This window comes from Dunckerocampus dactyliophorus, chromosome 7 (genome assembly GCF_027744805.1).
Source record: "Dunckerocampus dactyliophorus isolate RoL2022-P2 chromosome 7, RoL_Ddac_1.1, whole genome shotgun sequence".
Lineage (NCBI taxonomy): Eukaryota > Metazoa > Chordata > Actinopteri > Syngnathiformes > Syngnathidae > Dunckerocampus > Dunckerocampus dactyliophorus.
In genome coordinates this window covers 3,667,230-3,677,588 of record NC_072825.1, presented here as the reverse complement: position 1 = coordinate 3,677,588, position 10,359 = coordinate 3,667,230, and the positions used below count along the sequence as shown (strand labels likewise).

Genomic DNA, 10,359 nt, shown 5'->3' with positions numbered 1-10,359 from the left:
AACAACATAGTATATTCTCTTACTCACAAACTAACAGATTTTTGGTCAACATTTTTCCAGAGAAAACACATCTCATTCACCCTGCGACGAAAGCGTTATCTTCGAAAGTTGCCAGCTGGCAGCGAGGTGAACACAAGTTAATATATGATATGAAGTCATTACTGGAATGACACGTAGTGTGGATTATGTAGACGCGGCTTGGAGGAAACGCGTTCCCCAACAGCTAGCTCTGATGGCCCAGTGGCCTGCCGAGCAGCGGAACCACCGCAGGCCACTTTAAAGCAGGAGATGGAGGTGGAGGTGGTTGTAAGCAACAGTTGTCAGGCTAGCTTGACGACCAGCCTAAAGATTAGACCGTGACTCTGATTCCATCTGTTCCATCGATCATCTTTCATTATCATTTTATGACAATTTAAAAGGTGTTGAATAAGTGTGTGCGCTTGTTAGCTTACTTTGTCACGTGTGAACAATGGCAATTGAAGAGAGCCGAGGAGGGTTGAGGAGCTAATCTAATACAGTCGCTCCCTCGCTGTATCTCGTTTTTTTTTTTTTTATTTATTGATAAATGGTTGCTGTTTTGTGGTTGACTACAGCCTATTATTTGTGAAAAAAATGCATATTTAAGTAAGTGTTAAGTATTCCTGGCCTAAATCAAGCATTTTCAAGCATAAACATGTTCTAAATCAGGGGTCACCAACGTGGTGCCCGCGGGCACCAGGTAGACCCCCACGACCACATGAGGTGCCCGCAATCCTGCTTTTCATTCAGGTTTTCAGTTAATAATGAAAGAACAGTAGAAAGAAATGCATTCTGAAATACAAAATGTGAGTTGTGGACACCAGCTTTTTGTTAAGGTTCTGGTAAAACAAGCATATTCTCTTTGTTTGGATTTAAAACAAGCTCTGAAAATAAATGTTACAAAAATGAGTAGCTCCTGGCTATTTTCATTTTATAAAAGTAGCTCTCACAAGGAAAAACGTTGGTGACCCCTGATCTAAATGAACTAAAATACAAATCCAGTTTAAGGCAACAGAAGGCGTTAGTGAACTGTAGTGTACACTGGCCACTAGGTGTCACTAGCAACACGCACCATAATTATTTATCTCACAACAATAATAACATAATAATAATAACAGGGGCTACTGTTGTGGCCGCACTCCAGTTGCGTCACTTCCTGTCCACACATCCGGAAGACATTTATTGAAGCACACACGAGCATGAGTCTTATTTATGTCTTAAATGGCTTATTTTCTCTGATTAGATTGACTATATTGGGTAATATGAGTGTAAAGGTGACAAAAGGGGTGTTATTTCATGTCTAGAGTGCTGTAATAATGGTAAAAAAAAAAAATCACATTTACAAAGTCAAACAGGTTTTTTTTGCTCTAAGTCTAACTATAGGAAAATATTCTGTTTATTAACATTGAATCCTACTTTTATGCTCCAAGTATTTACATAAATAAAAATCCCACTTCACGGAAATTCACTTATCGCCGTGAGGTCTATTAACCATATGGGACGAGGGCTAACTTTACACTGGAGCCTTGGTTAGCGTCTGCTTCGGTTAGCGTCTTGTTTTTGGTTAACATCTAAACATTACATCGCAATTTTGCCTCGGTTTGCATGCATTCTCCGGTTAGCGTACAATATGGTATGGTCTTGTTGCGTTATTAATACACTGCGTGAGTCCATGTATATTCTATGTTTGAAATCAGGAAACGTTACAATTTTATGGCTTTTGGAATGGATTAATTGGATTTACATGATTTCTTATGGGAAAAATTTATTCGGTTTGCGTCCATTTCGGTTAGAGTCAGACCTTCTGGAACAACTTAACGACGCTAACCAGAGAACATCAACGACAAGCTAGGAGGAGGCTTTGGAGGGGGAGGAGTGAGTAGCATACAGTGGCTCCTCGACACAGCAGCATAATCCAGGCTTTATTAAAGTGTCAAAAATAGAACATTTTTTACAGGCGTCTCAATGAACCATCTTAGCTGCATGGCTAAAAATGTGCAACATGAACAAATCCCTAACTGTGGCTAATAAAAAGTGAATTAGACACATGTGGCTGATGGAAAACGTAAATTCTTAATAAGTTGACTCAGCAGGTTGATGGCATCCATATTGTATTGTATGGCAACCTTTCCCGTCAAGTATTTCAATTAATTCAGCAGGCAGTCATGTAATCTTCTATACTTTCCAACGCTGAGAAAAATATCCAGTCAGTCATTAAGAGAGCGCTTTTTTTTCCCCAAAGGTTGAACAGGGACAAGCTGAGGCATATGAGACCACGCTGCCGATGCTGTGATACATTGTGACATGGGTTTTTTTGCAACATGCAAGAAGGCCTGGATGTTTTTCTTTGTAACTGGTCACTGGTGCAAAAAATAAATAAAACAAACAGAGCATCAGCAGAAAAACATCAAGCTGACAGGGAATCATGGTGGTGGAAGCATCATGTTCGTCTTCATCTGGAAGTAGGGGGCACATCCAAACACCAAAACCTCCAAAGAATTCTGAATTACACCTGTCAGTGTCCAAGCAATCAACAAAAGAATGGCCCCGACAGAAGAACAGAGGCCCAGCCACAGCCCAGACCTAAATCCCATTGACAATGTGCAAGGTTATACAGGTACGTACCTAAAAGGGGGATGCACACAAGCAATGCCCTCACAACCTGACACATTGGCAAGGAGGAGTGGTGAAATGTCAAGGTTGTGTTCAAGTATTCATTTGCACACGGCTGCAAGCAGCTCAGTGTTCCTTTTTTATTTTTTTCGATAACACGTTTGAATCTTTGTCAACTCAATGTTACAGGTTGGAATTCACTTTTCTTTCTTTTTGTTTGTTTTTTAATGGTTTAACACTGTCTCATTTCCTTACATAGGTGTTGCACACGAGTGAAACTGTCAGAGAACCATAAAAATTATTTTAAAACTTTGGTAATTGTAAAAATGTATAAAACTAATAAACAAGCAGAAGCATTGAGAGCTGCTCATTTATACATTTGTCTGAATCTGGGTGATGTTTACTTTCCTTTCAGCTTTCCGAGGTAACGATAGAGACAAGATGAGGTGGCCGTCCTGAAGACACGACTGTGCTCTGGTGAAGAAGCAGTTCACCGCGACAGACTGTGACATCACGCTGAGGTAACGTTATGATGTTACTGAGCACCTTTAGTCAGCTCGCAGCAGCAGTTTTAAACAGGATGTGATTGGGTGGAGCCCTTTTGAAAGATCCAATCAGCTTCCACCGCTGCCAACTGGCTGTCCTGAGGCCAGCGTCTTCTCCCACTCGTCCTCCACCACTTTGTAGAGCTCCATGGTGGCTCGAGCATCTTCCACCGAGGAGTGACCTCTGCAGCCCGCCTGAGGACATGCCAAAATCACATTAGTCATCAACTCATCCTTCGGGCACATTCAAAGAGAAGACGCTGTCCTACCTGGATGTCACGGTTAAAAATGGCCTTGGTGAGCTTCTTCAGCGCGACGCACTGCCTCTTGTTGAAGCCCGCCTTCTCGTTGAGCAGCGGAATGCGGGACGTGTCTCTGGTCATGGCGGGAGGGTGCGAGTACTGAAGGACCTTGAAGTCGTTATGGACAGCGTGGCCGACCACCACCTTGCCCATGAGAAGCTTCAGAACCTGAACCCCCAGCAAACAATTACCAGAAGAGGAATGGGAATTATTAGCATGTAAACATGTGAAAGAAGGTGACAAACGCTAACTTCACCGACACGGGAACTTCACACCACTGTGTTACAGAGCTCCACATGAGCGTTTGTCGACATAGCCAAAATGGAAACCAAAACTAGCCATTGTTTGCACCTTTACTTGTAACTTTGTCCATAGCTATGCGTGATAATAAAGGATTTTAAAGTTTTTAAATTCATATATGGGGGCACTTAACCACCTTACACAAAATGGCATAAATGGAGTACCACCTCTAATATGGCGGCTCATTTAGGCAGCAGACAAATTGGGCCTGAATTAATTGCACCCTCTTGAGGGGCTGCCAAGTAGTGAGATTCATTGTGCCACCATTGCTTCATTACACAACCTCATAAATCAGGGGTCAGCATCCCACGCCTCTTCAGCATCCTTGCTGTGGCCGAGCGCGGTGATTTTTTTTTTAACTGAAGCAGGGGAAATGTTTATCTTTGAAAAGAATGTGAAATAGCCGACTCACAGCAAGTCCATGAATGCATGTACTGTAGACTGCGTTCTGACTGCTGATTGGATAAGCAAGGCAAAGGGAGGTAGGGTTGTGTATGCAGTGAGTCTCACTGGAGAGAAAAACATGAGGAAGTTTTGAGTTGAGTCTGAAACGAGTTACTGCGCAGTAAATAAACCTGTAATTAACGAGAGCATATCGATATGCTTTATAACGAGAAGCGCGCTGTAGTTACAGTATGTGCTTGGAGCCCGTGACACGCTAATCGCCAAGGTGGTAACTACGGGAGAAGCAGGTAGTGTGCCGCTCACTTGTGACCTCAGTGAGACAGGGCGGCCCACTCGGTAGGAACCGCAGAAAAACATGTTGATATGATGGCAAAGTGGCGTTGGATTGCAATATTTTTCATGTCTCACTATGCCAAACAAAGTTGTCTCCGTCGCTTGAGGTGTTTCTCTCACCTCCTTTCTGGCTTGGTGGAAGGGCGTGGCATTCGAGAGGTCACAGGGTCGGATGCCGCTCCAGCGCGTGCGGTAATTGGTAACAGGCATGCTGGGTTTGATGAACTTGTCGTACACCACGTCGCCCTCGTAGGTCACGACGCTGCAGCGTGCTAGCTGGCTGACGCATCCTTTGGGACCCGTGCCCACCATCTCACAGTCGATGGCGAGGAACTTGCTGGGGACTCCAGCTCCTGCGGTAACACTCAAAGAAGGCTGATGATGTGAGGAAGTCTGACAAGATGGATGCTTAGTGAAGCTATTATTTTTTCTGAATTGGTGCTCTTCGGAAGCCTCTTCATGTTTTTTGATGTGCTTGTCCATATGTGCTCTGATCAGTGCCTCTGCCTTTGATCTTTGTGAAGAGGATGCGTCTGAAGTTGGCTTCGTTTTGCGCTGCTTTTGGCGTCTTGTGAACTTATGCCCCACGATTCCGTTTTGTTGTTCCATGTTTTTCAGCTGTGTCCCGCTTAATTTCCGTGCATTACTCCCAGATGTAGAAGGGTCTCCAGAAAAGCACAAGTTCATCGTAATGTCCGACATCTTTATAGGGACGAATGGATGTGGGATGCTTGGTCATATGCACCGAGTCAGTTACTCCAGCTGTATTGCTCCCATTGAAACCTGCAATTCAGCGTATATTATTTAATGCTAACTGGATTTTACGAAGTATGACACCTTAGACGAAATCTATCAATCGTATAAGTTAAACCATTGTTGTTGTACCACTGCTTCATTTAATAGTAACTTGTGAATTTTGACGTCAACAACAAGCCGCATGTCTTTTGCTAGCCAATGCTAACAGATGACCACAACACTGACTTTCCAAATATCGATTACTGTATACGACACCAACTTATCAACTGGCATAGTATTAACAATTATTGGACATATATAAAAGGTAAATATCGGCAAATTTTATTTTGTTGTATAAAAACAAGACAAACCTGCTGCCTCTTCTGGATCACCTACAAAGCCACGCACTTCCACTTCCGGGTTATGCTGCCTTTATGAAAGTCAGGAAAATGTTATATTGTAATTATAAGTATATATGTTTTATTGTAGGTCTACGTATTAGACACACACTAACCAGGTAATTTTATTATTAAATAACGAACTTCTTCTATAATGATAGCTTTGTGTATAGTATGTGAAGAGAAGTCACTTACACTTTCAGATTTACAATGAGGACGTGAACGCACCAGCATTCTTGAGATAAATTGAAACTTAACCAGCTAAACAACTAGAAATACCGACATATTCATCGTGAATTATGAAGAGTGACTGTAAGATGTGGCCGAATAATATAGGATATGCGTGGGTTAACCTATTGGACATTTTTTAACATACGTTTAGGCTCCACAAGAAATGTGGCTCATTCCAAGTTAGGATTTAGCTAGTTTAGGACTCGCACGACAACAACAACATGGGGGGAAATTCACCGCAAAGTCTTTCTTCAGACGAGCAAAAAGAGCTGGTCAAAAGACTCGCCGCCTTTCTGTCCCAGTACAGATACTTATCGGAGTCGTACATAATTGTGAGTAACGCTGAATGGCTACAAATTATGGCTAACCTCAATGGCTAACAGCCTTGCTTATCGAACAGGAATTCTTCACTGAGGATTTGTGGCACAAGTTACCCGTCAGCTGGCAGTCTGTGCTGCAGCACCTGTCCTACCCTCAGACTGCAGACCTGCTGCTGGATGCTGCACATGGACACAGGAGGTAAAACTAGATTGTTGTAAGTCACAAAAAGTACCTTTACTAAATGTTGACTTGTCTGTATTGGCTGTGAGATACCCAAAACACCATGTCCTTTCTCTTACATAGTGTCACTGGGCCCCCCTGGTTTCCCAGCATGCCTTGTGGCATGTGTTTTGTAAAAAGTTGCTAAGGTTTTGTGCTTAGAGTTAATGTAGTTGTTTATTATTCCCCATAGTAGTAGGAGTTGCCCTATTTACGTGTACTTGCGTATCACCTGCTGTAATTGTATTTAGTGTTCTGTCTAATGAGTCCCTTGAGCTCACTGCAAGTGACTCAGTTTGCCACAATACAGTATATATAAATATTAAGACAAAACACGCAGGATGTGCGGGCCGCACTAACACTAAACTGTGATGTCTGGTATGGGTCCGCAAAAGCTTGTCTGCCGTGAGTTTGACACCCCTGCTCTAAAATGAAATGAAGTAAATATGACCTCATAAATATAATCATGTCCTCTTCAGGTATCCGTGCGTGTGGCCGCTGTCCCTTTTGGCTTTCCGGGCCACAGCCCACGCGCTCACCTTTCCCAGACACTCCTGGCGGGGGCGAGGTGACGTGGCCGATTTGGCGAAGCTCCAAGGGTTCCACGACAACCAGAACCAGAGCTCCCTGCTGGCCCACATTTTCCGGAAGCACGTCAAGCCCAAGAAGCAGCACGAGATTCGCGAGCTGGGCATGGTACTGAAGAGCGGTTTGTCCACACTCACTGACTGTCCGCTACATTTTATTGTTATTTGGTTGTATTTGAATCTCAGCTGGTCAAACAACTTTGTGAGCACACTGCGTGCAAGCAAGTCGTGGATGTCGGCTCTGGACAGGTAGCATGCAACATTGATTCTATTTTAAAAAGATATAAAAACCTGCTTTGTGATATGAGGCACTAATCAACACTCAATACAGGGTCATTTGACTCGCTTCCTGTCATTTGGGCTCGGTTTATCTGTGACCGCCATTGAGGCTGATCCCACCCTGGTTGCCATGGCAACCAAGTTTGATGGACAGTTACTACTGGCCTTGGAGAAGGAAAAACAGAAACAGGTATGAGATTGCTCTAAGACCTGTTCCCATCATGCTTTCTTATCAAAGTGGTTGGTCTTAACCGATGCCTTAAGGAGTCATTATGCTACAGCGTCATGGCGCCCGCGTAAGCCATGTCAGCTCGCTCCTGTCGTGATGTGCAGCTCCCAAAAAAATAACCTTGCATCAGCGATGTGTGATTTTTTTTTTTTTCCTTTCATGTTTTTCCCTCCTGCAAAAGCTCCATTTTCAAAGCCACCAAAACAAAAAAAAAACATGGAGTATATTGAGGAGCGTCTTAGTGAAGAAATTCCCAAATATGGGCACTTACCTATTTTTGACGATGGGGTTGGGTCAGCGTAATTACGTCTTCTAATTTCCATAACTGGCCATGATTTTACATGTGTATATATATATTGTTTCATTGATAATGATTTTCATCAATGGCAGTTGTGGTTACTCAGGAAAACACTGCCCCACAGCGTTGTGGCAGAGAATTGCAAGTGATGCACTCAGCCCCTGCCAATGAGCTACAGTATAACAGGAACAAGCCAGGCCAACGTAGGGACTATGCTGTAGCATAATGAAGCTTTAAGACCTGATGAGTGTGTGTTAGCCTGTTAACTAACATCTTTGTGTTCATCAGAACTGTTCCTCTGAGCTGCCATCATCGGAGGCGTGTCCTCGCCATGTGACAGGTTGGGTCGACCCCAAGGCATCATGGGAGATTTTCGTCAAGCAGCTGGGTGCAGACGGCCATGTTGGGGAAGGTCGCGTTGTTCCAGTGGGACCCTGCAAAAAAAGACTGCGGGCGTCGCCATGCTGCGCTTCAGATGACTCAAAGTCAACAAGTCTTGCTGAAGACGAGTCTTGTGACCTAAAATGCGCCCAGCAAGGACGTCCAGGCTTTGTCCTGACTGGTCTGCACGCCTGCGGGGACCTCAGCACCACCCTCCTCCGCCATTTTGTCAAGTGTCCGCACATCCGCGCCATCACCTCTGTGGCGTGCTGCTACATGAAACTCACCACCAAAGAGCAGCCCGCCCCTCCAGGCGTGGTCGGACCGCCAGTTCCACCAACCTCAGACCAAGATTCTTTCCCCTCGGACTTTGGCTACCCCATGAGTGAGCACGTGCGGGGGTTGCCGGGACACGAGCTGTCCTACAAGGCACGGGAGGGGGCGTGTCACGCAGTGGAGCACTACATTGACAGGCTGAGGGATGAGAGCGCGCTGCTGCGGACACACTGCTACCGCGCCATGCTGGAGACCTTCATCACAGAGGCCAGACCACAGCTGCGCAGGGCAGGGATCCAGACGGTGAAGAAAGCCCACTTATTGACCTTCAATGAGTGAGTGAACACTCTGGGCACAATTTCTACCAAACTTTGGGTTTATTTTGACTTTTGGTTGTTACCGTCTGCTTGCATTTGGGCCAATTGGTGAAGTGACTCACTTGATATAGCAAATGCGGTGGTGCTGGAAAAAAGCCATCTACAGGATGGGAGTAGAACAATGATGATATCGAAGGAGTTTAAAAGTGACACATTTACTTCATTGTATGACTCAGATACGCCAAGTTGGGTCTGGCCCGGGTCGGCCTGCCCCCCACCTTGCCTCTTGACACAGTGCGTGTGGAGGCCATGCTGGAGCAGCAAGGGAGGGTGGTGGTCTACTTCAGCTTAGCTCTGCTGCTGGCTCCTGTGGTGGAGACGCTGGTGCTGCTGGACCGCATGATCTACCTACAGGAGAACGGTGAGCCGTCCCAACCACGGGATGCCACACCAAAATCCAACTAAACCCTCCTGTGTCTCTCTGCAGGTGTGGACAGTCAGCTGCTGCCTCTTTTTGACCCCAACTTTTCTCCAAGAAACTTTGTGCTCGTGGCTCTGAAGACTGGAGGGTAGCAAAAAGACGAATGTTGTATGTTTTTCACTCTGTGGTGGAATAAGTAACTTGAAATATTCCGTTGTTTTTTTACAGTTTAGCCCTGCTTTTTAGAGGTTTTAAATTTCGAAAATGGTTTTATACTCAGCTTCACTGCAGTGCATCATAGCTCAAATGCAGAATGTGGCTTGTTGTAGAAAAAATGTAACGAAAACCCAGCAGAAGTGAAAAAATAGAGCAAAAAGGCATAATGTAGCTATAAAAATCTAAAATGTTGAGACTAATAACTAATAAAAACATAAAGACTTGTCTTTAAATATATGTGTAACTTTTTTAAAAATTATAAATTCATTTTTTTTTTATTATAAATATTAAAGGACGGATGGACAGCCCTGACGTAAATACAAGACAAGTAGAGAAGACAAAACAGTGAGCTGGCATTTTTCAACTACAAACTGCAACTATTAATGCTGATACCCCTATTGAAAAGCCAGCATTTCAAGAAATGCTGCAAATGTTTGACAAGCAGTACAAATTGCCTGTGAGAAAATACATATAACAAATTCCGCAACTTTACAGAGTGAAAGATGATGTGTTAAAGGAAATATTGCATTATTATGATACATTATTATTATTATTATAATATATTATCAGAACAGTGGTCTCAAAAATGTTTATGATAATATGATTGTTTAGCGTCAATTTGTGGGACAATAAACATTTCAAAACGTGCCTGCATTGTTTTGTGACTCGGTTAAATAAAAAAAGTTTGTTTTTCCAATCGTATTTTTGTTAAAATTAATGTTAAAATCTCGTTCTCGTGGACCCTATCTCGTGTATCGTCTCGTGAGTTGGGTGTCTTGTGACACCCCTACTGTATACACTTTTGTTTTGATTGCGAGGAAAGCTTTTTCTGCTGAGTACGATGAGGTACTACACTCCACCCTTCAATGTTTGCATTCCTATTTTTCAATTATCTGTTTCAGGACTAGTAAATAATAAATGGACAAAAAAGAAAA

The 10,359-nt window shown here is 43.6% G+C and overlaps 2 protein-coding genes across 4 annotated transcripts; one reads left to right on the top strand and one right to left on the bottom strand.

Moving 5' to 3' along the window:
- Positions 1-1,791: 1,791 nt before the first annotated feature.
- Positions 1,792-5,681, bottom strand: isg20l2 (interferon stimulated exonuclease gene 20-like 2). Of its 2 annotated transcripts, XM_054781934.1 has the most exons (4): positions 5,623-5,681; positions 4,637-5,299; positions 3,446-3,646; positions 1,792-3,371 (listed from the first exon to the last, which is right to left on the bottom strand). In XM_054781934.1, exons 2-4 carry the CDS (start codon positions 5,216-5,218, stop codon positions 3,246-3,248), a joined length of 909 nt encoding a protein of 302 aa, XP_054637909.1. In that variant the 5' UTR covers positions 5,219-5,299; positions 5,623-5,681; the 3' UTR covers positions 1,792-3,245. The 2 variants fall into 2 exon arrangements, with proteins under 2 accessions (XP_054637909.1, XP_054637910.1); XM_054781935.1 differs by lacking the exon at positions 5,623-5,681 and having other exon boundaries at positions 4,637-5,616.
- Positions 5,682-5,878: 197 nt separating this feature from the next.
- Positions 5,879-10,352, top strand: mettl25b (methyltransferase like 25B). 2 transcript variants are annotated; one of them, XM_054781931.1, is made up of 8 exons: positions 5,879-6,212; positions 6,281-6,399; positions 6,900-7,116; positions 7,194-7,256; positions 7,339-7,476; positions 8,102-8,805; positions 9,024-9,208; positions 9,275-10,350. In XM_054781931.1, exons 1-8 carry the CDS (start codon positions 6,102-6,104, stop codon positions 9,358-9,360), a joined length of 1,623 nt encoding a protein of 540 aa, XP_054637906.1. In that variant the 5' UTR covers positions 5,879-6,101; the 3' UTR covers positions 9,361-10,350. The 2 variants fall into 2 exon arrangements, with proteins under 2 accessions (XP_054637906.1, XP_054637907.1); XM_054781932.1 differs by lacking the exon at positions 5,879-6,212 and having other exon boundaries at positions 6,363-6,415; positions 9,275-10,352.
- The last annotated feature ends 7 nt before the right edge of the window (positions 10,353-10,359 follow it).

Coding starts and splice junctions, on each gene's coding strand:
- mettl25b (XM_054781931.1), top strand. CDS start 6,102: ATGGGGGGAAATTCACCGCAAAGTCTTTCTTCAGACGAGCAAAAAGAG. Junction 6,400..6,899: donor GCTGCACATGGACACAGGAG/GTAAAACTAGAT, acceptor TGTCCTCTTCAG/GTATCCGTGCGTGTGGCCGC. Junction 7,257..7,338: donor TGGATGTCGGCTCTGGACAG/GTAGCATGCAAC, acceptor CACTCAATACAG/GGTCATTTGACTCGCTTCCT.
- isg20l2 (XM_054781934.1), bottom strand. CDS start 5,218: ATGTCGGACATTACGATGAACTTGTGCTTTTCTGGAGACCCTTCTACA. Junction 3,647..4,636: donor TCCACCAAGCCAGAAAGGAG/GTGAGAGAAACA, acceptor CTGGGGGTTCAG/GTTCTGAAGCTTCTCATGGG. Junction 3,372..3,445: donor TTTTTAACCGTGACATCCAG/GTAGGACAGCGT, acceptor GCATGTCCTCAG/GCGGGCTGCAGAGGTCACTC.